This window comes from Guillardia theta (genome assembly GCF_000315625.1).
Source record: "Guillardia theta CCMP2712 unplaced genomic scaffold GUITHscaffold_4, whole genome shotgun sequence".
In the NCBI taxonomy this organism is placed as follows: Eukaryota; class Cryptophyceae; order Pyrenomonadales; family Geminigeraceae; genus Guillardia; species Guillardia theta.
In genome coordinates, this window is record NW_005434670.1 from 1,223,225 (window position 1) to 1,250,251 (window position 27,027).

At 48.7% G+C, this 27,027-nt stretch overlaps 6 protein-coding genes across 6 annotated transcripts; 5 read left to right on the forward strand and 1 right to left on the reverse strand.

The window, feature by feature from the left end:
* Window positions 1–2,867: 2,867 nt before the first annotated feature.
* On the forward strand, window positions 2,868–4,506 carry GUITHDRAFT_150203 (hypothetical protein). The gene is made up of 9 exons (XM_005841178.1): window positions 2,868–2,896; window positions 2,928–2,933; window positions 2,960–3,042; window positions 3,093–3,159; window positions 3,440–3,526; window positions 3,629–3,730; window positions 3,784–3,947; window positions 4,150–4,250; window positions 4,302–4,506. The coding sequence occupies exons 3-7, from the start codon at window positions 2,994–2,996 to the stop codon at window positions 3,806–3,808; spliced, it is 330 nt and encodes a 109-aa protein (XP_005841235.1). The 5' UTR covers window positions 2,868–2,896; window positions 2,928–2,933; window positions 2,960–2,993; the 3' UTR covers window positions 3,809–3,947; window positions 4,150–4,250; window positions 4,302–4,506.
* Window positions 4,507–5,893: 1,387 nt separating this feature from the next.
* On the forward strand, window positions 5,894–7,499 carry GUITHDRAFT_100500 (hypothetical protein; the record flags this gene model as incomplete). The annotated part of the gene is made up of 2 exons (XM_005841179.1): window positions 5,894–7,218; window positions 7,259–7,499. The coding sequence occupies 2 exons, from the start codon at window positions 5,894–5,896 to the stop codon at window positions 7,497–7,499; spliced, it is 1,566 nt and encodes a 521-aa protein (XP_005841236.1).
* An 8,643-nt stretch (window positions 7,500–16,142) lies between these two features.
* Window positions 16,143–16,739, forward strand: GUITHDRAFT_63866 (hypothetical protein; the record flags this gene model as incomplete). Its single annotated transcript, XM_005841180.1, has 1 exon — window positions 16,143–16,739. A coding segment is annotated over one exon (597 nt), but the record flags the coding sequence as incomplete, so codon positions are not given.
* A 915-nt stretch (window positions 16,740–17,654) lies between these two features.
* On the forward strand, window positions 17,655–22,292 carry GUITHDRAFT_63904 (hypothetical protein; the record flags this gene model as incomplete). Its single annotated transcript, XM_005841181.1, has 2 exons — window positions 17,655–17,825; window positions 21,954–22,292. Coding segments are annotated over 2 exons (510 nt in total), but the record flags the coding sequence as incomplete, so codon positions are not given.
* A 963-nt stretch (window positions 22,293–23,255) lies between these two features.
* Window positions 23,256–23,702, forward strand: GUITHDRAFT_51205 (hypothetical protein; the record flags this gene model as incomplete). Its single annotated transcript, XM_005841182.1, has 1 exon — window positions 23,256–23,702. A coding segment is annotated over one exon (447 nt), but the record flags the coding sequence as incomplete, so codon positions are not given.
* Window positions 23,703–24,166: 464 nt separating this feature from the next.
* Window positions 24,167–26,434, reverse strand: GUITHDRAFT_150204 (hypothetical protein). Its single transcript, XM_005841183.1, has 11 exons — window positions 26,103–26,434; window positions 25,872–25,957; window positions 25,707–25,787; window positions 25,446–25,497; window positions 25,315–25,347; window positions 25,137–25,218; window positions 25,006–25,079; window positions 24,813–24,959; window positions 24,684–24,767; window positions 24,527–24,568; window positions 24,167–24,342 (listed from the first exon to the last, which is right to left on the reverse strand). The coding sequence occupies exons 1-11, from the start codon at window positions 26,394–26,396 to the stop codon at window positions 24,277–24,279; spliced, it is 1,041 nt and encodes a 346-aa protein (XP_005841240.1). The 5' UTR covers window positions 26,397–26,434; the 3' UTR covers window positions 24,167–24,276.
* Between the last annotated feature and the right edge of the window lie 593 nt (window positions 26,435–27,027).

Here is a 27,027-nt window from a genome sequence, read left to right on the forward strand (position 1 = left end):
AGACCTTTCCTATCAGCATGCGAGATGTACGACCTGAATTAGACACGTCAGAAGAGTCAGACAGTGAAAATGGAGAGACCTTGGACAGTTGCAGCAGCTCCGATGACGAGCTGATGACTACTGACAACACTCCATTAGAACCTGCAAGACAATTCACGACGGAAGAGATTCAACAGCAAACCAAGGAGTATCTTAACGATCCAAGATCATTTACAGATTTTGACGACTTTACAAACACAACGATCGAAGAACTTGACGAAAACGACAAGGAATACGAAGAACAATTGAAGAATGACAAATCAGATCTCAAGAATATTTACCTATATTCAACGGGAGAACGCATCAAAGGAACAAGAGCATCAGCGATTCTGCTCAAGTGGCACGTAAGAACCAACCACATCGGCAAGAAATACCTTTTCCAACTGGCAGAAAACATCGAAGGCATGGAGGAATTGAAGAGAATCAATCCAAAAACACCCCTGCCGACATGTCACACATGCCGCAGAGCGAAAACCAAGGCAGCTCCATTACCAAAATTCAGACACAAAAGATCCGATGTCAGATTTCACAGGCTGCATGGGGATATGAGCTCCTATCGAGTCCGCTCGATCGAAGGAGCAAAGTACCTCCAACTCTGGAAAGACGACTTCTCAGGATTCAAGATGCCTGTAGGTTTAGCGAGCAAGAAAGGTTACAGGAAATCGTTACGACTTGTTGTCACGAGATTCAACAATGGGGTCTACCCCAAAGTGATTCGAGTTGACAATGGGAGCGAAATGGTTTCAAAGAAATCACTGAAGATGTACGAGAAGCACAACATCCACCTAGAAAGAAGCGCACCATATGAGCATTGGCAAAATGGAAGAGCTGAATCTGGAATCTACTCGTTAGATACAAGGACTAGATTGGCAATCGTACACTCAAACGTTCCGAAAAATCTCTGGCTCAGCGCTATATATTACAACGCAGAGATCGAGAATGCATTCCTTCCTACCAGCAGAAACTCAAACATCAGTTGCTACCAAGCGTTTACAGGTACATCACCAAACGCAGAACACTTCCATCCATTCGGTTGCCTCTGCTACGTTCATATCCTAAAGGACAGAAGATTAGATCAAAAGAAAGACAAAAAACTCGAGCCAACAGCAGAAGTTTGCGTGTTTCTTGGCTTCGCCCACCACCTAGGAATGAAAGGTTATTTGGCAGCAGCACTGAATGGGAAACAACTGTACGTCACACAGAACAATATAAGTTTCAACGAAGAAGTATTCCCCTACAGATTTTCTCACCCGGAGGACAGATCTTGGAAAATACCATACGGCGGAACTGATGATTTTGGCGACGACAACGTCATTGTGCTCAAAAGAGCCGGTGAACGATTGATCGAAATGTCAGATACATCAGACGCATCAGATTCAGAATCTGAAGATGCCGGTGGAAACTCCAGCGCCCAACCTGAAGAAAGAAATCGACGACCGTTTGCAGATCAACAACATGGCATAGCACACAATGATCCCATGGTGATCCAAGTGAGGCAACAAGCTATTGAAGTTGACAACCATCTCACGAGAACCTGTTCTGAGACATCAGTTGTAAGAGAGAGTGATATCACACAAGACGAACAAGTAGCGGTGGATCCAGGACTATCAGAAAGAGGGCACATGAACCGTGAACTAGCCAGTCTTCAAGTCGAAACCTACAACAGTGGTGAAAAGGATTTTGAGTGGGATAAACTCACCCAAATACCTGAACATCAACTGAGGTCAGGACGAATTGTACAGAAGACGAATGTGGACACACCGACAAGTGATTCAGACCACGAAGACAATGATCTTCCAGCAGGAATTGAAGAGTTCGACAATCAAGACTTCATCAATGCGACACTACTTCCCTTAACGAAGCGACAATACTGTGGAGTACTTGTCGACACATACAATAACCTGGAAGAGAAAATCATGACATGGTCACACGGGCCACCACAACGAAACATGTACAACGAAAATCATTACAACGAAGAAATCGACAGCTTGATGTCTTTTCTTCAAGGATGCAAGAAAGATGAAAGAAGAGAATCAAGGATACAAAAAGCTCAACTATTCTACACAGGCATGTTGTCGGCAACCAGCCATATCGCGTTTGACAATGACGAACCAAGCATCAAAGAAGCTCTCAACAACAACAACCCAGAGAGACACCATTGGATAACAGCAATTCAGTCAGAGGCACGATCATGGAACGGACTAAAAGTATTCGAAGAAGTCGACAACATCCCAGACGGAAGAAAGGCAATCGGATGCAGAATCATCCTTAAAAGGAAAAGAGGACCGAATGGAGAAGTATTGAAATACAAGGCAAGAGCGATCATACAAGGTTACAACGCGGTACAAGGGATCGATTACCTCGACTCCTTCTCAGCGACAGCGAACCCAGTTACGATCAGACTCCTTCTGACAATCGCCAGAGCAAACAAATGGCACGTCAGATGTCAAGATATCTCAACTGCATACCTGATGGCACCACTTCCTACAGTTGTATATATCAGGACCCCAAAGGAATTTCAAGAGTTCTGCAACATTAGAGCAGCATACTTGAAGATCCTGAGTTCAGTCTATGGACTTCCTTCATCAGGTCGAAACTTCTGGAAGAAGCTCTGCCAAGACCTACGCGATTTCGGTTTCAAAGCCTGCACGTCAGATGATTGTTTGTTTCTATATCATGACGAGCAAGGGGAAGAGATCATCATCGCATTAGTAGTCGACGACATCATCCAAGCTAGCAACAGCCAAGCACTATTTGCAAAGTTCGACGACTTCATGATGAACACAAAAGGATACAGCGTAACAACTGACAACGATCTTAGCTTCTATCTGGGAGTCGCGTACAAGAGGGACGAAGCTGGAGACTTCATCAGCAACCAGCAAGCGTACATCGAAAAATGTTTGAAAAGATTCAACCTTGAGGGGATCGACCCTACAGGGAAATTCACCACGCCAATGGATCCCAAGTTCGTGATCGAACCAGAAGACGTTGATCCGCACGCGCCTGAAGACTTAGTCAAAATTTACAGAAGCCAAGTAGCAAGTCTGATATACATAGCAACATGGTCAAGACCAGAAATCAGCTATGCAGTATCATTGCTATCAAGATATCTCACAAGTCCTACGAAGAAACTGTTAATGGCAGTGCACAGAGTATACGCTTATCTCAAGAACACCAAGACACTAGGAATCAGATACACCGACAACGATGACAACGGACACAAGAAAATGGAACTAGTCGCATTCTGCGATAGCTCAGACGCCGATTGCAAGCTCACAAGCAGATCAACCGGTGGATACGTCATTTTCCTCAATGGGACACCAATCTCATGGAAATCAGCAAGACACAACACAGTCTCACTGTCTACCATGGAAAGCGAATACATCCAAAGCACGCTTACAGCTATCGAGATTTTGTACTTGCGAGAGACGCTCGAGTTCATGGGATACAAGCAACCTACGACGATATGCTATCAAGACAACGCCGCCTGCATCAAGCTCAGCGAGAATCCCGTCAGCAAGAGCAGATCGAAACACATCAAGAGAAGACACCACTTCATACGACAATGCGTTGCCAACAAGGAGATCACCTTGGAAGCAATTCATACAAGCGAGCAAGTTGCTGATATATTCACAAAACCGCTGCCCGCTGATCAGTTTCTCTACCTAAGAGACCAATTGTTGAACCTCCCTGAAGCAATACGCTATCAAAGGAAAACAAAAAAGTAATTCATACGATGATTACCTTTGGTAATTTTCAAAATGAATAAACTTTTCTCAAACTTGTCTAAGATCCTTCGAAGGACAAAGACGCATACGCGAAGTGCTGAGCGCCTCTGGACTGTTCTAGTACCAGGGAGTAGCATAGTACAAGCGAAACCATAAGCATGTGGCACAACTTGAGCATCCCTGGGGCATTGCGACTTCAGTGGGTAGTGATAGTTGCTTGCAAACGCAAATGGACATGGGAGAAAGGAGTAAGAGTTTCATAGCACAGCTTCCCCATAGTGCATGGGCTGATATGGTGACATGGAAACATGATTGCTAATCAGGGCGATGGCGCGTAACATGATTTCTTTTGAAACATGGAAACGTACTCTTCGTTAACTCACTACGTGGGTAACCGGCGTGTAGCAAAATGCTGCATAGCTGCTCTAAACTTCCATTGAAGCTAGTTGATGATGCGAAAAGCTACATCAGGGTTTGGAATTGCTTACCCCACACAATCAGCAGTGTGTGAAAGGCAATCCAACGTCTCGTTACCTCAAAAATGCTACACGCAATTCCTCACGTGCATCCACAAAATGCTACGAAGGAAACGTAAAAGCATGTGGAAACGACGTGTTATGCTCACTGAAAGGCATATGAATGCATGTATGACTTTGGAACCTATGTCATTTGCTGAAACGTACTGGGAACTCACCGTCCTGGGCCACATTTGCATTTTGGCTTTCTGCCATTTTCGCATTTTGTTGGTTAGTTCGCGAAGAGACAAAGGGAGACCCTCATACAGCACCAGAATCGTTGGGTCGGTCCCGGTGTTGCATAAATCAATGCTCTCACGCAGTGACGACACTGAGTTTCGAGCAAGGGGGAGTGATGTTGCACCCGCATGACGTTACGTCAGTAACGGACATGGCAGCATCATGCGAGTAGTCGCAAGAGGCTACGTACGCTGGCGAGGTGTATAATGCTAGAATCGAAGATGTGTACTGGACGTAGACGTACGTACAACACATTGGTATGATGAAAGCATGAGGCTGGTATAAATGTTGAAGCACCTGATAGGAGGAAGCTTCACCTCAGACAATGCCAAGTAATCGACGTGGCTCAAGTGCACAGATGCTTAGAGCCTCGGAATGCATCCCTGGAGAGGACAGCAACAGCTACAATAAGGACGACGTAGGAGAATCATGAAGAAGACAGCAAGAACTTAGGAATCGTGGATGGCAGCAGGAGATAAGCGAGCCAGCTTATATCAGTCCACGACAGGACAGCAGATGACACGGTGGCAGGATATGGCTACACTCAAGGGGAGATTGGAAGTATCACCCCTGAAGTCATGGACATGGGAGAACAAGGGGTCTGATCAAAGAAGACAGTACTATCATGATCATCTTAGCGGAGGACATACAAGGAATGCACGAGACCACCTCCAAGCATGCTCCTACGGAGACACAGGACCTGTCAAGGTCAAGGGAGCAGCTACATCAACTTCACAGAGAGCGTTGGATGAGAATCGAAGACCTCGTCATGTCAAGCCTATGACTCTTTCTCAGGGGACCCTCAAGGTACGGAACCAGGCCTCGGACCGGTCGAAGAATCATATCGCAGATAAGAAGCGTAGAGTACCGGTAGTGGTAGTTCCTAGGACCGGGCAGCCCCTATTTTAGGGACCGAGGAAGAGGAAGAAGGGCCGCACGCATTGGCAGGACAGGGAAAGGAGAACGAGGTGTACAGTCTCTGTGAGACTGGGTTGCTTGAAGTAAACAAGCTTGACCATCTATACCAATCTCTTATCTCCTCCGTTTGTTCTCTGTATCCTGATATCATTCCTGCGTGGCCACCATTCGTGATATCTATTACCGCTGCTACAGAAACTTGCAGTCGGTGCTATCACTGTCTACTTCGGGTGTCACTGCTACTGTGACTGTGTCACCGTCTGTGGAGAGAAGGTTACTGGGAACTTCAACATATTCTAAAAATTTTAGAATATCAGTGCCTAGATATTCTATTTCTCGAGAAACCTTGTATCACGGCAACCAGTGGACTCTTACTCTCACATTCGGAGTGACATCAGCGGGAGAGTATCTGTGGAGTGACAACGGTAGTAACAGCTGAGCCTGGAATCAAACATGGGCTCTGATATCAAAATGGCTATGGAAATTCATGAAGCGTTCTCAAAGACAAGCATTGACCTGACTAAGCTGAAGGATAATTCGGGCAACAATGTTTTTAAGACGGAGGAGGAAATGTGGGGTACGCTCAATCCGTTTTTCACAACTCTCGAACGAGTCAGGCCAGGACTACGAGACGTGTTCATGAATATCTTGTCATTGTTCCCGATCACCGAAGAAGACAGTGTAAACTTGGGTTCCAGGCTGGAGAAGAGTCTTACGTCTTGGGAAGAGCATGTAGATTTCGATGATGACGAAGGAAAGTTTTACACGACAATCGAATGGAAAGGAATCGTCGTGGGAGTTTTTCTCAGGAAAAACTGGCCGTTCAAGTCCATCAAGCGAGTAGAGGCAACTGTAACCGATCTGAAGAGACGTTTCGACGAGTTCCAGGAGGAGTCACAGGAGCCTGAGGACCAAGAAAACTACCAGTGGTTAATCGATGCAGAAGTCACTGCTAGCGGGGAAAGCAGAAGGGCAAGACTGAGGCAGAGATTACCTTGGGATTTGACAAATGATAAAACAGTACAGGGCATTGCGGCCCTATACAAAGACGTGATGGAGATTACGGAAGAAATCAATCAGTTCTTCAAAAATCGACTGACGGAGATCTTTCCTAGAGCATTACGACTGTCGGGGCAAGAAGATTATCCTCTGTCTGGATACCTCGGATTCTCTTATGTGAAATATTGGATATCACTTCAATTCAGGAACCGTACAGCACCGAGAAATCTGATTGACCGCGTCAAGAGTCTAGTCTCGGAGGCTGAAGTTGATGACTTCGAGAAACTGCTTGACATCCCCCTAGAGGTTTGCTCCCTCCTCAAGCAGTTGAAAAGGAAAGAAGCAATCTCGACGGGTGGCACTCAAGAAGTTGTTGACTTGGAAAAGGAATTAGTGCGGAGTCTTCTGGGCAAATGTAAGACGTCGAAGATCGACGAAGTATCTTTCTTGGGGAGGATACAGGCTGCTGAGGGTAGATTGATAACCATGTCGGAAGTTCAGCGCAGAATTTCTAATATCTACGCCGAGCACAAGGCGCGAAGACAGTATGAAGGGCCTACACTGCGTCATCATAAGACAGCTAACTTGGGCCATGCTCAAACAGGGGCCACCAAACATTCCGATCATCCATCGTCAGAGCCAGGATCAAGTGGTGCTCGACATGGCAGGAATAACGATGTACCGGGACGAGGATTCCAGCATGGGAGACATCGTGGTTCGGACTCGCGCGGCGGAGGATGGCGTGACTCGCAGTCACTCCCGGATGGCAATCCGATCCGGTATGATCAGCAACAAGCCTCTGATCATTCTCCCTGGCAGGCTCATGGTAACACTCATCGGCGAGGACAATGGCGAAATCCCTCACGCGGCAGATCGCAAGAACAGCAAGCGTTGCATACGCGAGAAGAAGGCAACGGCAGCTGCGAAGGAGCTCCATCATACAGGCAACACGATGGGAGAGGTCGCTTCAATCCAAGAGGGAAGGGAGCCAATCGTGGGGGACGAGGGCGGATGCAACCAGGTCGCAGAGGACGACGAGAGCACTGGACGGGCCCTCTGATCCCGCACCGTGATGATCACCAGCCTCGGGTGCAATCTGACGAAGAGCAGGAGGACTCGGTTGTAGGACGAGCAGCAGGCGGCACTGCGGGCAGCTCGGGAGATTCGTGGCAAAGAAGGAGACAGAGGGGACACGGGCCTGGACATGCGACTAGGGGCATGAGGCACGATCCCGGGACTCGTATGTATGAAAACAGTCGTGTTGCATTGCTGGAAGAAAAACTCGATATTTTGACAGACCGACTGATGGAGAGACTTGCTCCTGATCATTCCAGCCGGACAGAAGTATCACGGAGGCAAGCCGCTCCTCATGCAAATGAGAGGAGGGTCCTGTACCTGACAGATGGTCGATCGGCGGTGGACGATGTGGCCTTGATAGGTCAGGCACCAGCAACCTCGGATAGGAGAACAAGAAATGTGAGCCAGAGGCTTGGCGAACGAGAAGAAGTGGATTCTTGTCAGGAAGCCTCAGATACAGATAATCCATTTCAATCAGGTGACATTCATGTACGACGAGTTATGCGCAGGGTGCACGTCTGTCTTGATATCGAAAAATTGCTCAGAGCTAAGGCGTTCCTGAACGTACACTTACCGGGTTGTCACCATATGTTACTCGATACCGGAGCTAATATCAGTCTCTGCGGTGACAGATCTCTATTGACGAATGTGCGTAAAAGTCTACAAGCCACTGTTGTCAGCACAGCCAGCGGGGAGACATTTACGTGCGAGGAAGAAGGAGAAATGAGAGTGCAATGTGCAATTACAAGCAATGGAAATGTTACTATCGCACATACATTCGTACTTACAGCAATGGTATGTGCAGAGACTCCGCTCACCATCTTTTCAATGAGTCAATTTCTTGGAGAAGAGACAACTGTGGAACTGTCTGGGAAGTCAACTGGATCTTGGGTTCGTATGCCAGATAACTTACTGTTACCTGTACACCTTTGGGAGGGAATCTATGTGCTTAAAGCAGCAGTTGATAAGTCTCGACACTCACTTGTCATCGCAGCACAGTCAAGCAGCCGTAATACTGAGGCAGCGGCCCTACTGACAAAGTGTGCAGCAGAGCCCTCCACTGCTGAAGAAGACAAGGTATCACTGAAATCCTTGAGCAACAAGGACATTCCAGCCTCCCCATTCAACCCAATTCCAACCATTCTGTGGCACTGGAGACTTGGGCTTGGCAAAAGGGAACAACAAAGTGACATACAGTCCAACCCATCGCACAGCAGGTCCTTGTCATGTTTGTCAAACCAGCAAATTCTCAAAGCTACCTATCAAAACCCAAGGCGGCTACCGACAAGAAAGAGCCGAAAGGATTAATAGCCAGTGGAATGTGGATTTGAAAGACATGGGGACAGTCTCGGAGCCAGGAAGATTTCGTTACTTCTTGGTCGTGGTCGATGCCTACAGTGGATTTATTATAACGATTCCATTGACGTCAAAAGGCGAAACTAAGGAAGTCATGCAGAGTTTGATCTTGCAGGAAGAACGCTCAGGTCGACCAGCAGTCATAACAGTAGTGAGTGACAACGGCTCGGAGTTTGCAAACCTCCAGTTGCAGTCATTCGTGAAGATGAAGGGGATCATCTGGAATTTTACCCCGGACTACACAAGTGCTGCCAACGGTCGAGCAGAGAGGGCGATCCGAACAGTGACTACCATCCATCGAGCAATCTCGTACCAAGCACAAGTCCCGCAGCGCTTCTGGCACTTCTCCGTCCAACAAGCAACGCTGATCTTCAACAGTTTACCCAACCTGACGAATCGGGACGGCCTATCTCCCTGGCAACTTTATCAGGGACGAGAATTCGACTATGATAAACTGAAGGTGTTCGGATGTACGGTATTTGTTGCCAACGAGGAGAAATTGAAGAATGATATGCCTGCTATTACTGCTGTTAACCTGGGAAATTCAGAGGCTCACATGGGTTACCAGCCAGGGTACTTGGTATTCAATCCAGCTACCAACAAGGTGATACATACGCGACAAGCAAGATTTGATGAGACCTTCTTTCATTTCAGAAGGACCAGTAGACTGCATCTACCCCCAGGACAGGAGTATGTTGGACTGCGCGAGGTGGATGAACATTGCTCAACTCAGAATGATCATGGAGCAACCAGCTCGGAAGCCTCGGATGGCAGTATGGCAGAGTCCAGTGAAGACGATGGACACGATGCAGACTGGCAACCTGAACAGTCCGCAGATCAGAAGCAATCGATAACTGCTGGGGAACCTGTGCTGGGAAGCGAGGACGGCGAAGTCGGCAGAAAACGTACAAGAAGCGATTTTCGATCGGATCGAACCTTAATGGAACGGCAGTATGTCAACCGCAAAGTAACATATGGAACAAGGGCGGCGACGATAACGCAGATTGTGTTCAGAAACGGGGCATTTTACTTGAAAATCAAATATGACGATTCAGACAATGATTGGATTATTGTTCCTACAACGGACCCGAAACTACGTCTGACATCTGAACGCGTGAATCTGGTCACAATGATCCGTTCTAGACGGTCAGGAAGCCAATCGACCTTAACAGGAATGTTTAATCAATCCCGGACGGCAGAAGCGGCCTATTCCTTCTGTGCAAGGGGCATATCTCAGCCTGCCGAGGACGACAGTAACCAGACGAACGTCGGGCCGGAGCAAGCGTCTCACAGCAAAATGCTGATAGCCTACATGTGTAAATTCATGGATGTCTCAGAAGCTCAGGGAAATACAGTTCAATTATTGCAGACAAGTGCGGCAGACAATTCGGCCAGCAGCAGGATCGACACTACCGGTAGAATCCAAGCTCCGAAGACCAGAAAGCAAATGTTGCTGAGCGCAGAAAGACACCAATGGTTGCAAGCTGAGCTTAAAGAACTCAACAGTATGAAGGAAAAGGGAGTGTGGGAAGAAGTGGATTATCCCAGCAACCGAAAGGCGAAGATCGCTCCATTCCAATGGGTGTATACTTTGAAATACAATACTGAAGGTGAGATTGCGAAATTTAAGGCGAGGTTGGTCATCCTGGGCAATCTAGTTCCCACTGATGGTCCAGTATATGCTCCAACGTCAGATTTCCAGAACGTTAGGCTCATTTGTGCAATTGCCGCTGGAAACGCCTGGTTGTTGACGATGCGAGATATTTCGACCGCGTTTTTGAATGCAGATATCGACGAGGAAATTTACATGTTACCTCCAGAACAGCTCGCCTTACCAAGGGGAAGACTACTTCGTCTGAAGAAGAGCCTGTATGGCCTGTCAACCAGCCCGCGGAGTTGGTTCAAATGTTTCACGAAGACTCTGAAGAAGATGGGATGTCGTCTAGTCGGCGTCGACGAGGTACTTTTTGTCTACGAGAATGCCAGTGGTCATCGAATCATTGGGACCATCTTCGTTGACGATATCTTGCTGGCTTCTCAGTCAGAAGCAATCTTGTCTGAATTCCTGCTCAAACTCTCTGACCATTTTGAATTTTCCGAGTCCCCTCAGGCGACTGGAACATTCCTGGGAGTCAAAATAACACAAGACTTGGCTCAAGGCACCGTCGAGCTCAACCAGACACATTTTATCCATCAGATTGTTGAGCGATTCGAAATACCTCAAAAGTCAGTGCGAAGCGTCTTACCACACGATTATGTCTCCTCCTACCACCTAGAGGATGATCTGGTGTTGAATGAGAAGCAAATTCGACTGTACCAAGCTCTGCTAGGTTCACTTCTGTACCTCACCGCCGCGACCAGGCCAGATATATGTTTTGCGGTCAGCCTGCTGAGCCGATTTGCCAAACGGCCTCGGATTAGCGACGTCAAGGCCGTAATCCATCTGACTCAATACGTTTATAACACTCGTGAACAGAGCTTAACGTTCTCCCAATCGGGTACATTCTTCAATCAACAGCATTATCACAACACTCTGATAGCTGCGAGTGATTCCACCTGGGGAACAGATCCAATTACACGTCGTTCTCAAGGAGGGATTGTGATTTCTTTTAACGGAGGTCCAGTTAACTTCTCCAGCAAACTGCAGAAGGTCGTCAGCTTATCGAGTACGGAAGCCGAGTTGTACAGTTGCTCCAACTGTGCGAAGGCGATACGGACGCTGCGATCCATCCTGCTCGAACTGGGGTTTGTACAGCGTGACCCAACAATCATTCTCGTTGATAATGCAGCGGTCATCCATCTGCTGAGGGACCGTCGCGCATTTTCGAAGCTTAAGCATATTGCAATTCGACATCGGTTCACTCTTCAGATGGTGGATGAAAACGAAATCATCGCTGTGAAGATTGCTACTACATACAACCCTGCGGACATTCTCACCAAGATCTGCCCAGTCTCCAAAATTCGTCAGCTAGCATCGTTCTTGTTCGGCAACGACATGTCTCAGGTCTCCGTTTGACCATCATTACGCCGCTGCTTCATGCAAGACCTTGTCAAGCTAGCCAAGCTCCCTGTACCTCGTCAGGGAGGGAGATGGATGATGCGAAGTCACAGGGGACCCACTTCAGCCTGAGGTCATCTGTTCGACACCAGAGACAGTCAGGGAGGGGTTCACTAAATGAACAATCAAAATCAGGGAATATCATATCTTTTCACTATCATACCTGAATACTGAACTTCATGACAGGCTGAACCTCTGAGAACATCTGATGATGACATCAGCATCGAGCCTCGCATCATACCTATGTCATGTGACATGGACGAGTCACAGGGATCCCCCAAGCAGAGCCAAGAGTCGCACAAGATGACGACGAGGCCACCAGATAGCTCTCCCACCATGATGATGAGTGTGGCAAAGAAGCTGAGGGGTGACATGACAGCGAGAAAATCTCGATGATGGAGGGATCAGTCCTGATCAAAGTCGCTCTGAATGTCAAAAGTGACAAGAGCTGTTTTCAATCCAACCTGGCAAAGCCTGTACGTGGCCAACCAGTGAGGAGAGGAATTACCTCATGATTCCACTGGTCAAGCACCGCGATGATTGAAGCGGCAAGCCTAGAGCACGGCAGATGAAAGCTTGAAGGTTGTGAAGATCGAGGAAGGGAGACGTCCCATTGAAGCCTCATTGCATGCCACGATCTCACGATGGCGATATGATCTCACGAAGCAACTCTACAGCAGAGTTGAAGAAATGAAAGGCAGCTTGAAGCGCCAAGCCTTCGCAAGACGAAGAAGCAGACGATGAAGACATACCTTCGATCGAAGTTATGAAATGATGCTGCAGAAATGAAGGAGGTTCTAAGTCGCCAGGCACATCAGTGCTGATGGGCGCTGAGGAGAACCTTTCAGTACCATGCACAGCCCTACTGCGAAAGTCAAGTCAAGAGGCTGATCGCTTATGGAAAGAGGAATATCAAGTCTGATGAGCAACCATACAGCTTCAAGGCAGACGACCAGAGACCAAGCATGAGTCCACCTTGCTGTCAAGCAACAGCTCCCGCCTACTCTAGGCAAGGGAGGAAATACTGCGGCGACGACGCGCGAAGAGTCAACCGCAGCAGGCGCGGCAAAGCAACAATGCTGGCATCGGCACACAAGAGCCAAGGGAGGGTGTTGAAGCACCTGATAGGAGGAAGCTTCACCTCAGACAATGCCAAGTAATCGACGTGGCTCAAGTGCACAGATGCTTAGAGCCTCGGAATGCATCCCTGGAGAGGACAGCAACAGCTACAATAAGGACGACGTAGGAGAATCATGAAGAAGACAGCAAGAACTTAGGAATCGTGGATGGCAGCAGGAGATAAGCGAGCCAGCTTATATCAGTCCACGACAGGACAGCAGATGACACGGTGGCAGGATATGGCTACACTCAAGGGGAGATTGGAAGTATCACCCCTGAAGTCATGGACATGGGAGAACAAGGGGTCTGATCAAAGAAGACAGTACTATCATGATCATCTTAGCGGAGGACATACAAGGAATGCACGAGACCACCTCCAAGCATGCTCCTACGGAGACACAGGACCTGTCAAGGTCAAGGGAGCAGCTACATCAACTTCACAGAGAGCGTTGGATGAGAATCGAAGACCTCGTCATGTCAAGCCTATGACTCTTTCTCAGGGGACCCTCAAGGTACGGAACCAGGCCTCGGACCGGTCGAAGAATCATATCGCAGATAAGAAGCGTAGAGTACCGGTAGTGGTAGTTCCTAGGACCGGGCAGCCCCTATTTTAGGGACCGAGGAAGAGGAAGAAGGGCCGCACGCATTGGCAGGACAGGGAAAGGAGAACGAGGTGTACAGTCTCTGTGAGACTGGGTTGCTTGAAGTAAACAAGCTTGACCATCTATACCAATCTCTTATCTCCTCCGTTTGTTCTCTGTATCCTGATATCATTCCTGCGTGGCCACCATTCGTGATATCTATTACCGCTGCTACAGAAACTTGCAGTCGGTGCTATCACTGTCTACTTCGGGTGTCACTGCTACTGTGACTGTGTCACCGTCTGTGGAGAGAAGGTTACTGGGAACTTCAACAATAAACCGATACACATGTTTACTCATTGCTGTATTACGGGTTAAGCCTGACCTCGACATATAAGCAACCCATCTTAGACGTTGGCCACGTCATCGGAATGGGATTGCACGAACATTGACGTGTGTTCTCTTACTGCTGTACATAAACAAATCTAGCTTCATTGTTCATCTGTTCTACTCCTAAGTGCACTATCGCTCAGTTGCTGGACTATACCCGCATCAAATCAGTCAATATTCTGAGATTTGATGTGCGCTTGGTATGCTTCGCAACATCGTTCTGAGACATCTTATCCTTTGTTTTTCACCATGGCATCGTTTTCTCGCGCATTCAGAGGATCGGAAGCGCGATTGTTACCGCCAGGATCTGATTGCCTGCCATATCTCATGCTTCCGATCTCTTCAGTTCACATGCAGCTAAGGTACTATGTTCATGTGGTAAAGAAACGATAAGGCATGATTTCAAGAAGATAAAATTCAAAAATAATTTAAGATTTGACTAAAACTTGAATCCATCATATCCGACCAATTCCCTTGCAACCTCTTATCACCCCCCCAATCTCCCTTGATCACCCCACCCTTTCTAGTGTCGTAACAGTGAAATCCCGTGCCATTGCGCCCCTGCTGACATAACCCCCCTGTCAGTCGGATTAACTTTGAAGCCAGTTACCCCCAGTCTTCTTGTTGCACCGGTGCCTTTATCTTCAATTTATGGGGATTATCTTAACTTCTTTGGTACCCCTACCCATTTCTCTTCTCAAGTACCCCTCATCAAGATACCCTGTATCCATGCAGAAGTCACCCCTTCTATTTCTTCCGACCTGACCCACCCTAATCAACACACATCGAAGCTCTACCCCCTGTTTCCTCACCCATGACCGGTCATTTACACACACAGATTTACGGACCCGACCATGTTTACTAGCGTTGATAAACCACCCCACCCCCCTCGACTCACGCGCGCCTGTGCGCCTTGAATTAGCTGATTGCAGCTACTCTCATGTACCCCACCCCTTCAATTCTAATAAACTACCCCTCATTTAGTAGTCGTTGAGAACCACCCCTACCACAGGTGTACGGACGGCCGAAAAACACTCATTTTGTTCTCCATGGCGAACAAATGACAGTGCGATCGGGGGATGGCAATGCAGGGGCAGAGGAAAGGGATGTGATATTTACAGGATCAAACAAGCACGACATGCAAGTAGAGCAAAATCATCAGGTGAATGATCCGAAAAAAATGCTTCCAAGGAGCCATTCACTTGCGGAACTGCATCGGCCCGGGGAGAAACACTGGCTTCATGGACGCGGATTCGAAGAGAGAAAGATGACAATGAAGGACATCCAACAGCCATCTCTCCTCTCTCTGGCCAATAACATTCCAGAGAATGTGTGCGATAATTGTAATTTTCAGGAAGCAAACTATCAACCACGCATTATTTTCATGGCGAGCGTTTTCACCGCGCTTGGTGGCATCATGCTCTTTGTTCTAAAATTTTTGATCAAGGAAAACATAGGAGGAGGTTTTGCATGGCAGTTCTTGCAAGAGTTGCCTTTCTTGCTCATCGCCTTCTATTCAGGGACTTATGCCTTGATCTTTTCCCAGGCCCGACTGCGTTTGTTTTGCATTCGAAATTATTCTTTCCTTGTGGTGGCATTTCTTTTTGTCGTGTATTTGGGGTTCTTATTATCAGATTTCATGACCGAGCTAAGACGTTCTGAATTCGAAGTGTCTTTTCATCTGAACATCTCCTGGGTTATCGACTTTTCTCACTTCCCTCCGGATAGAAATTGCACAGACCAATCTCCTGTAACGACAATGTTATTGTGGCCGCACTTCACCAGTATCGGCTGCGTAAACCTCTTGCTTGGAGGAGACAAGTTTTGTCTTTATATTCTTTTCATTCTTCAGCCACTGATCTATACCATCCCCGGCCGACCTGCATTATTGTTGTGTGTCATGAATGTGACAGTGTTCATAATCGCAGTTGTCCTTCTGGGAAGTGTAAGCTGGAGTTTACTCACCTGCACATTATTCCAGCTGATTGCTGGATTATCAACTGCCTACTTGTGCCAAAGAGATCTGCGTGATTCACAGCATCAATTCATCATCACAAAAAAGACCAAGTATGCTTCCAGCCAGAGCAAGATGTTGTTGTACACATTGATCCCCGAGAACGTGATGTCAAAGCTGACCTTTCATGATGATAGTGGCCTTTTAGGTGTTAAGATACCTCATTGCACAATTCTATTCTGTTCGTTCGTGCAGCAGGACAGGATCAAGGCAAAGGGTGCAGTTCAGACATTTCAGATCCTTGATGGTATCTTTGAAGTGTTTGACAACATTGTGGAGAAGTATGGGATGTACAAATATCAGCATGTAGGTGACTGGTATATTGTCACATGTCCAAGGGCTGCTCGACCATTTGATGAAAAGTTCCAGCAGGAAGAATATCCTCATCACTACACCCAAGGGATGGTGCACATGGCAAGGGAGCTCATTGAAGCCACCAGGAGCTTTCGTATAGATCAGTATGCCCTTGGGCTGAAGGTTGGAGTGAGTTGTGGGTCTGCAGCGGGTGCGGTGATAGGGTCTCACCGGGCGTTCTACTGTGTTTATGGGGACACTGTCAATACAGCCGCCAGAATGTGCAAGTATGCGAAAGAGGGACAAATATTGTGCACAAGGGAATTTGCTGATTCGATCTACTCTCTAGCTTGTGATTATATAACCTGCGAGTCATCCGGTGAGCTGGAGGTCAAGGGCAAAGGTTTGATGTCAGTGTTCAATGTCGTGTGGGACCCTCATGTGGTGATGGACGACCAGATCAGTGGAGCAGAGAGTCAGAGAATGGAGGATACAAGATCGACTGCAAGTCTGACTACTGCAGGTTTGGAATTTGAATACGAAAATCTGAGCCCAGAGGGAAAACAACTTTTGAAAAGCAACACCTACAGGCTGAGCAACTTTTGGGTGGAGTTTGTCCATCCAAAATCCGAATCTCAATTCTTCGAGGACACAACTGAAAAGTTCACGTTCATAGTTTCCATAGGCCTCTCTGTACATTTCTTTGCAGTGCTGTGCCAATGGCAGGCGGTGAATTTCCCGGACTACGAATACGATTTTGCAGCTCTTGGAAACCAAGATCTTGAGTATCAAAAACTACGTGCGCGCTGGGTTCTGACTGGACATTTGATTTTTGTTTTCATCCATAGCGTCATTCTTCAATACCTCCTTTTCACCAGCAGGCTGGCATATCGAAATTTACAGCGGAATGTTGTCATTCAGAAAATGTTTTTTGTCGTGGTATCAGGTCTAGTCAATCTGAGGTATCACGTAGGCGATTGGTTGATCTTATTTCCCGCAGTTTTTTCAATCATTCACTCTTCTGTTTGTGGGTTAACGTTTCGCAAGAATTTGCTCTCAAGTTCGATTTGTGCATGCTTCAGCATGGTCATGGTGTTCTTTGCCCCGCATAAGGTGTACCGATTCCGAGCGATCCTCCAGATCTTCTTCGTAGCTGTCATCTCCATCGTGTTCTCGAGGATCAAGAATCTTGCTGAGCGGAAGCGATGGCGTCTGGACAAACTCTTCGAGGTTGAGTTCAAGAGGCTCAAGGAGGTGATGATCGACCTCATCCCAAGACATGTGGCCATGGAGATGCTCCAGTTCTCGGGGAAGATCCCTTGCGCCATGCAAAGAGCTGCTGTGCTCCAGCTAGACATCTGCAACTTCACGGGCATGTCGCAGACGATGGACGCGTTAGAGCTAGCAAACATGGTGCACGACTTGTTCTCTCACTTCGACGACGCGGTCAGGCGATGGGGCCTCTTCAAGATGGACACAGTAGGCGACGCCTACATAGTTGCTGGATGGCTCCCCAACAGGACCGACTGGCTCATGCGCAAAGAGACGCAAGTGACCTGCCAACACCTGCTACAACTGGCGCGAGTTATGTTGACCACTATGGCCGACTATCGCCGTAGGACAGGGAGGACGGTCAACTGCAGGATCGGCATCTCCACTGGGGTCGTGGCGACAGGAGTGCTCGGAAGGATCCAGTCCAGGTTTCACATGATTGGGGACGCGCTGACCGAGTCAGAGCTGTTGGAGCAGAGTTGCTGGCATGGCGCTGTCCACGTCAGCGACAAGTTCTTGCAATGCATGCGATGCATGAACCCCGAAGTCTCTCCTGAGATGCCCATGCTTGCTGTTCGGCCCTCCAAGAGACAGAGCAACTGTAGCAGATCCAGCTCGATCTGTGCAGTGATGGGCACTGACTCGTTCCCTTCCCGGCGTCAGTCTGTTCACGTCATCGCAAGAAAATGGAAGACGATGTCGAGGCTGGAGGGCATCGAGGGAAAACCTTCGTTACCCCAACCTTGGCGATGCGTCGCTGTCAACGAGCACGAGACAAAGGCCAAGAAGCACGACACTGTGCAAGCGTGCGAGTTCAACATGAAGCTGAGTTATATCCTTGTTTTTGATGAGGGAAGAGAGAAAGATGTATCGTAAAGATGTATCGTAAAGATGTTATGTTTAATGAAAACTAATCAAGATAGCGGAGCTCGATTGTTTCATCCGTTGTCGTTTGGTTTTAGGTGAATCGAACCAATCACGCAAGACTGATCGACATCAATCAAGCAAGACAGATCTTTACTAATCAACCTGCAATATTGTGACCAATCTCGGTCTATGACAAATTTCTAACAACGTTGGAACATACTTCAGAACCTTTCCTATCAAGATCATGCCCATAATGCAACTCTCCCTTCGATTGCTTATCATGTGTATCCAACGTGTAGAATATTATCTGCTTTCTGCCTGCTTTTCGTCATCCTCTGTTATCTCGTTCTGTCTCTTCCTTGCCCCGTCGCGTGGCCTTCCGGAACCCTCCCTCTCCCCCGTCCCTCCTACCCCCCATCATCATTGCAATGATCATCACCATTACCACCATTCCGTACATCGGCATTATCATCGTCATATGTGTGCCATCGTTATCGACATCGTCGATAAAATTTCTCTCTCATCAACTCAATCTCAGCCGTTGACATCATCATCATCATCATCATCATCATCCTTATCATCATCTCTTCATCATCTTCATTGACATTACCCTGTCACCTTTGAACTATCATTCAATCCGTCATCATGAAAGTTGCCACGCGTATCATCTTCTCAACCGTACAAGTACTTACAGCGCTTTAAACACAAAACTTCGCTCGCACCACATAACCATCTATTCATCGTCATCAACATCACCACCGCCCGCATCAATGTCATCTCCATCATCATCAGCATCACCACCCTCTTTACCACCACCAGCAGCGTCATCATCACCACAACAGCAACCATCAGTACCAGCACCAGCAGCATCTCCATTACAGCCATTATCACCATCACCATCGTCGTCATCATATCTTCACCACCACCACCACCACTACTATCTCTTTCCTCATCTTCATCATCATAATAATCACTCTTATCCTAACCCTTATCACCACCATTATCATCACCACCATCTCCATCATCTCCATCATCTCCATCATCTCCATGGTTGTTGTTGTTGTTGTTGTTGATCATCGCTGCATTGTCGTAATCGTCATCATCATCACCATCATCACCATCATCATCACCATCACCATCACCATCACCACCGCCACCATTCAACACCATTCCCCTCTCTACCACTGAAGCATTTTATTATGCGAGCACCGGTCAATGACTTTACAACTTGACTATAGATTTCAAATCATGGTACCTCTGTATCTTCAAAAATTTCACCAAAACTTCAAATTGCTGCCCTCAAATCACTGGCCGCATCTTCTCCGACTCTCTCCAGTACCCCTCATTTTCCCCCTTACGACCTCAATACCCACCCACATGGTTATGATCGCTCGTACATTGATATCGTGTACCCCCACCCCAGCAATTATGAGTTTCTCTACACCACCGGTGGTGGGTTTTTGACTACAAACTGAACACCCACCCCCAGTTTGACTCTATCCCACCTTCTTCACCACCCCATAAACCCCTACCCTCTCTAAGAATGTATATCTGTTGTGATTGGCAGTCTTAGAGTACCCTACCACCCCACATTATATCAATTCACTCTTCAAAGTACCCGTTCTCGGAGAACGAGGAGGATACGAGAGGACCCACCCACCCTACCTACGGATCTCGAGGTTTTCCGGCCAAGACGCCCCAAGTTCAAGTTACTACTACGAACAAGTTATACTACTACAACACAAGTTACTACTACAACACAAGTTACTACTACTACAACACAAGTTACTACTACTACAACACAAGTTACTACCACACTGCGAGTTGTTCTTACAACCCAAACAAAGCTGATTACACAACGACGTAATCTATCACTAGTAGAATTTTGGCTGCTCTGTCGTAGCATCTGCGAGATGCTTACAGTCATTCCATGCATAGGTTGAATGCACATGGAAGAAGAAGAACATTTGACTTTTATTGTTGAACACAGCATTTGTAGCTGAAGGGAGCTGTGGATTGCAAAGTTGCAGGTTTAACTTCCTGTCATGTGGTACCCTTGTGGCATTTTCAGACGTTGGAGTTCATTGCGGCCTCAAAGTTGTGCAATGAACATTCAGATTGATGTAACCGTATGAAGATCTAAAAATGGTTGAAGAAACAGCGAAATTTGTTGGCTGGAGGCAACATCGAAAGGAAAATGTTGCCAAGGCTTCAGAAGCTCAGCTTAATGCTCGGCGAGGGAGCAAGGAGCACATTTCCATCTATATCTCCAGCTCTCCAGAAGATGAGAATGCTTCCCCGTCTGATTCCAAGTTCATGAGTCTGAAGTCTCGTCTCCGAAGTCGCGCACTCAAGAGCATGTTTGGACATCAATCCGTTGTGGGCGAGAACCTGATTTTTCCTACCTCGACATCTCCTCTGAAAAATCTCGTTTACAAACAGGAAATGAATAGAAATTTTCGTGAAGAGACCTTTGATCCGTTTCCAGCAAAGTCATGCTGCATGGTCTTGGCGCCCATGTTTTTCCTCTCGGCGCTCGGCGAGATGTTTTCTTCTGAACTTTATGGTGGAGGGATGAAATGGGCCATGTACAATTCATTGCCATTTTGGTTTGGATTTTTCCTCACATCAACAGTTGGTATTACAGTAAGTTTTACATGCCTGAGAGGAGTTTACTCGAGATTTTACAATTTGATCATGTCTGTGTTGGTGGTGTGTGTTTTTTCTTGCTTGATTTCCGATTCCATTCTCCTCGAGCTCAGGCTCGTTCTCTTCCAAGCATCTTTCGCCCCTCAGATCTCGTGGAGCATGACACACGTACATGGTTGGCCCGTACAGGTATGTAACGACACGAACCCGGTCAAGACTATCAAGGATTGGCCGATGTTCAACGCAATAGGATGCGAAGGCGCGATGCTCAGTGGCGAGTCCTATGGGTTCTGCCTGGGTTGCCTGGTGCTGCCGATCATCCTCAGAATGAGTGGAAAGAGTGCGCTGATTGTTGCGTTTGTTAACTCATCTTTGCACACTATCTCCATCCTCTTGATAGGCCACCGGGACGTTGCCATTGTGACTGCAGCGGTTTTCTTGCTCTCCGTCGGACTCTCGAGTGCATATTTCTGCGCATGCCAGACAGCAAATGACAAAGAGCAGTACGTCATGATGGAAGGCACTCGTTATGCAACAGACCAGAGCAGAAAGCTTGTGAGCACTTTGATCCCCGAGAACGTGCTGAACAAGCTAGCGGCTCAGCGAGGGGACGCCATGCTCGGCGTAAGCATTCCCCAGTGCTGCATCATGTTCTGCTCCTTGGAGCCGCAGGTTGTTCTCAAATCGCGTCCCCCGTTGGAGGTTTTTGATCTGCTTGACGAGATCTTTGAGGCTTTTGACACGACAGTTGAGAAGTATGGCATGTACAAGTACCAGCATGTCGGAGATTGGTATATCATCACCTGCCCTCGTGCCTGCCGCCCCTTCGATGAGGAGCTCCAAGCTTCCAACTACCCGCCCTCTCACTTCGACGACATGGTCCAGCTGGGAAAGGAGCTGATTTGTATCACGAAGAGGTTCAACATAGCTGGAGTGGAGCTGAGCCTGCGGGTGGGGATCAGCTTTGGTTCAGCAGCTGGGGCTGTCATTGGCGTACATCGCGCCTTCTACTGCGTTTATGGAGACACGACCAATACTGCTGCTCGGATGTGTAAAGCTGCTCGTCCGAACCAGATCATGTGCTCGGAGAACTTTGCCTCTGCCATCCTCGTTTTCCAGCCCAGCAAGGTTATCTGCCGGCACGAAGGAAGCATGCTCATCAAGGGGAAGGGTGAGCTGGACGTCTATGATGTGGATTTGCATCGTTCTAGCATGGCATTGTCCTCAGAAGCTCATCTTTCTACTCCTCAGCAGAGCTACCGAAGCAGGAGGTCAACCATGAGGTCGCTTATCAGGATGGATAGCTTGGGGTCCTCGTCGCGCAGCAGGAGCTCGAGCTTTCAATCGACATCCCGGGAGCAGCAGACATTTTTCGGAGGAATCAACTACGAGATTGACATGCTGCGAATGAAGTTCAAGGACGAGGAGACAGAAGCGATGTTTTTGACGGAGAACGCAAGAAGTCAAAGGATCGCTATCACCATCGGCCTCTTGATTCACTTTCTCGCGGTGATGTGTGGGTTCCAATTTGTCAACTATCCCGAGCAGTCTTATGATTATGCCGAATACGGTGACATCGTGCTGGAGAGAGGCAGAGACCTCGTCCGGGCCCTCCTCACCGCACACCTTCTTTTCGCCATCGCGTGGTCTGCGGGTCTGGTGCTGTACATGTGGCGGGGCATCCATGTCTGTAGGATCTACCAGTGGCACGTGCTAGGCATGAAGCTCGTCTTCCTCCTGGTGTCTTTCACCGCCTCGCTCTACCTGCCCTCGGAGGGTTGGCTCATCATCTTCCCAAGTCTCTTCGTCTGCATGAACTCCATCATTACGGGCTTTCGCTTCATTCACATCTTCACCATCAACCTCCTCACCTTCCTCCTCTCTGCCATTTTCATCCTCCTCACGAACAAGCAGCAGGGGGAAAAGTGGCTGATCATCGTCGAGGTGCTGGTGACCTGCATGGCCATCAGTTGGCTGGGGAGGAGGATCTGCTTCGCGGAGAAGGAGCACTGGCGGCAGGCAAGGCTGTACGAGGCAGAGCTGCAACGGCTGAAGCAGATCCTCGTTGACCTCATCCCTTCCAATGTGGCGCAGCACATGATCCGGTGTGCCGCTAAGATGCAGTGCCTGATGCAGCGAGCCGTCGTCCTCCAGCTTGACCTATGCAGCTTCACCAAGATGTCCCAGGAGAGGAGCGCCATGGACATGGCGACGATGGTCCACGAGCTCTTTCTGACCTTCGATAGGGGCGTCATGCAGCGCGGCCTCTACAAGATGGACACGGTGGGGGACGCGTACATCGTAGCTGGATGGCTCTCCTGCGACCGCGACTGGTTCCTGCAGGACGACACAAGAAGCCGCTGCAGTACCGTCTTGTCTCTGGCGCACCTGATGTTGGAGTCAATGGCGGAGTACCGGAAGAGGACGGGGAAGGAGGTGAACTGCAGGATCGGCGTCTCCATCGGGGTTGTTGCTACGGGGCTGCTCGGGAGGATGCAGTCTCGCTTTCACATCATCGGGCAGACGATGCTGGACGTGGACACGCTCGAGTCAAGCGCGAAGATGAACTGCGTGCACGTTAGCGACAAGTTCCTGCGAGGCCTGGGAAGCATCCGATACAAACAGCAGCCCCTCCTTCCCGGTTGTCCTCCTCGATCACAGTGGAACCTCTTCCGGAGGATGAGCTCGATCGGGCCAGATGCTTACGAGCTGCTGGAGGTATGCGATGATCGATGCAAGACCAGGAAGAGGGCGGGGAGAAACAGCGTGGCGGAGGTGGAGAAGATTGAAGGAGAGGTCGTGATCCCGCAGGGCTGGAAGTGCGTTGAAGAGCTAGAGAGGAGAGAGTCTGTGTCCGGGTTGAGCTCTGCAGTGGACGGGGAATACAACAAGCAGCTGCTTGACAGCAACGGGCTGGATTATCGAGTGTGCAGGAGTTACATTCTTGCGCTTGATCATAAGGAGGAGGGGGGAGCAGGAGCAGGAGCAGGAGCAGGAGCAGGAGCAGGAGCAGGAGCAGGAGGGTGTACATAGACGGGATGATCACGGGTGTCAGTTTCCAACGTTCATTCTTTATAACTTGATGACTTGTTTGATTTCTGTAAAGTGAAGAAGCACAAGTTTGTTTGTCCTCCCTCCTCCTGCTCCTCCTATTTCTAGCTCATGCAGCGTCCTCAGGGTCGATGAATTCAGTTCGAACTTCCTCGATAGATTGTTTGATCATGTCCTGCAAGCTTGTGTCAAAGATTCTGCCTTCCTTCTCTCTCTCACCCCGCTCTTTCCTCTCATTTCTCTAGTCGATCCTCTCCCACAACTGTCCTTGCTCTCCTTGATTGCTCCACCATCCTTTTCCTTCCTTGTCTGCCTCCCCGCTCCCCTCTCTACAGCCTCCTCCTTCCTCCCCCCCTCACCACGTTGTCCTCCAGGACTTGAAGTCCAAATTCCTTCGAGATCTGAAGGCAAAAGATTAGAGAATGCATTCCCCTCTCCCCTTGCCCCTTTCTAGTCTCCTCCCTTCCTCCATCTCTCCATCCTTTTCTTCTCTACTGCCGCCTTTCCTCTTCCTACCCGCTCCTTGCACATGCGGCGGGTAAGATTTGTGATTCCGTCTTTTTCCACAATGAGATCTCGGATGCATTGCTTGATCTTCGCCTGCTCGCTAGTCAATATTCATTTCTGTACCTCTGCAAGTCAAACCTTCAACTGCCCTTCCACTTCTTCGACATCTCCTTTGCCGTTCTGTTCGTCCTCCTTCTCCTCTTCCTTCTCCTCCTCCTCATCCTCTTTCCCTTTCTTCTTTTCGTCTTCCTCGCTTTTCTCATCCTCTGACTGTTTCTCAATTTGCTGCAAGATGTCACGATGGAACATGTAGACATACAAAGATGGCAACCTCCTCTTCCTCTTCCTCTTCCTCCTCCGAGACTTTCTCCTCTTCGGAAGAGGATTCTTTTTGTTTCCTCTTGCCTGATGGAAGCGAAGTTTGAGCAGGAAGAGAAGTAGAACAAGTAGCAAGTAGCTCACGTTTCTTCTTACTCTCCTTGTCCTTCCTTTTTCTCTTCTTTTCTGATTCATCTTTCTCTTTGCTCTTTTCCTTTCGCTTGCTCTGCTGTGAAGTCACTCTGACGAGACGACGAGGATAAGAATGGGAAGGGAAGAGGGGAAGGGATGATAACAATGGGAGTGAGGAGTGATTCTTCACCTTCTTGCGCTTCTTAGTCTCACTTCTTTCCTCCTGCTCACGATAAAATCACGACGATCATGAAAAGACGGAGAAGAACAAGGAGACAGACAAAGGGAAGGGGGGGGCGAGTAGGTAAGAGGGATCATCACCTCAGATCCATCGTCGATGATGTCATCTTCGGGTCTCTTCTTCTTCTTTCTCCTATTCCAACATTCAGTTCTTTCACTCCCTCCTCCTCCCCCCCCACTCTCCCTTCTCCCTCCTTCCTTTCCCACCCTCTCCCCTTCCCCCCTTCTCCCTCGATCCCTCGATCCCTCGCACTCCCCTTGCCCCCTGCCCCCTCCTCCCCCCCCCGGGTCCCTCAACCTTCCTGTCTCCCTCCCTCCCTCACATCTCTTCCTCCCTCTCACTTGCTCTCTGTGTCTTTTGGTTTGCTCTTCCTCTTCTTCGAATTCATCTTCGCCATCAGCGCCTCATACTCGGTCGTCACCCTATCAACTTGTCAATAGGCCTCTCTCGACCAATTCCCTCCCTCCCTCCTCCTCGTCCTCCTCGTCCTCCTCATGAAATTCGACCTCTCGTGATAGCGTGTGTGTAAGATCCCAGCTTTCTTCTGCATCTGTTCGTCCTCATGCTTCCTCAGGCGCCGCACGAGCATTCCCTGTGCTGCACGTTAGTTTCGATCCTCCTCCTCTTCCTTGGTTCCATTTGCTCCTCCTCCTCTTCTCTAAATTCTTGCTTGTATCTTCCCTTTCGAACTGTTCTGCTGCCATACTCGCGCTTCCCCCACATTCTTCTCTTCTCACCAAGCTCTTGTACTCTCCGATCACGATGTCCCTCACGCTGACCGAGTCCCACATGTTCTGTAGGGCGTCCAGGATGTTGTAGGCGCTCGCCAGGTCAACATCCTTCGCGTCTACGATCTTATGTAGCTTGTTCCTCATTGCAAGGGCTCCGCTCTCCTTCGCCTCCGGATCAGCATCGTTGCCTTCCTCTGAGTCGCTGGCCCCTCCCTTGTTGTTGTCACTGTCCTCTTCCATCTTATCCTCCTTGTCGTCGTTCTTCTCCACTGCATCATCGTCCGGGCGATCTACTTGCATCGCCTCATCATCCTTGACGTCCCCGGAATCTTCGTTCCCTTCCTGCCCCTCCTTCCTCATCTCCTCTTTACCACCCTCCTCCCCTTCCTTCTCCTCCTCCCCTTCCTTCTCCTCCTCCCCTTCCTTTGCTTGCTTGGCTTCCTCCTCCTCCTCCTCCGCCTCCTTGTCCTTCACCTCCTTGTCCTCCTCTACATCTTGTATGCTCTCTCTCTCACTCAGTGCATTTGAGGCGTCTCTGCCCATTCCGTCCTGTCGCTCCTCGGCAACGGGCAATGAGGTCTCCTCCTGCAGTCTCGCTGCTGAGTTTGGCTCGTCTTCGTTCACGTCCGCCATGGCAACTGAAGGCCAGCAGTCAGTCTCAAGCTTATCTTGCTAGCGTCTTGCGCTCCTTCACTTCTCCACTCCCTACAGTCGTTTGCGCACACTTGGATTTTGGCTGATCATTTCTCTACCTTGTGTCCTCAACCTTTCCTATCCTGTATGGTGATAGGCCTCTCTCATGTTTACACCTCTTGACGATTGACAACGTTCTCCTCCATCTCCACCTTGGCTCCACATCTCCTCTTCGTCAAGGTTTCTCTGTTCTTCTCTTCTCTCCGTCCTCCCCCTCCCCCTCCTCCCCTCTCCTCGC

Bases quoted from the DNA above. Each gene is read 5' to 3' on its own strand.
- GUITHDRAFT_150203 (XM_005841178.1), top strand. From the start codon at position 2,994: ATGGATCCCAAGTTCGTGATCGAACCAGAAGACGTTGATCCGCACGCG. The intron at 3,043-3,092 runs CTGAAGACTTAG...AGTCTGATATAC, and splicing joins AGACGTTGATCCGCACGCGC to ATAGCAACATGGTCAAGACC. The intron at 3,160-3,439 runs CTACGAAGAAAC...AAGCACGCTTAC, and splicing joins ATCAAGATATCTCACAAGTC to AGCTATCGAGATTTTGTACT.
- GUITHDRAFT_150204 (XM_005841183.1), bottom strand. From the start codon at position 26,396: ATGCAAGTAGATCGCCCGGACGATGATGCAGTGGAGAAGAACGACGAC. The intron at 25,348-25,445 runs GTGATGATCCCT...TATCGTGAGCAG, and splicing joins TCATCGACGATGGATCTGAG to GAGGAAAGAAGTGAGACTAA. The intron at 24,343-24,526 runs GTGAGGGGGGGA...ACAAGCTTGCAG, and splicing joins AAGTCCTGGAGGACAACGTG to GACATGATCAAACAATCTAT.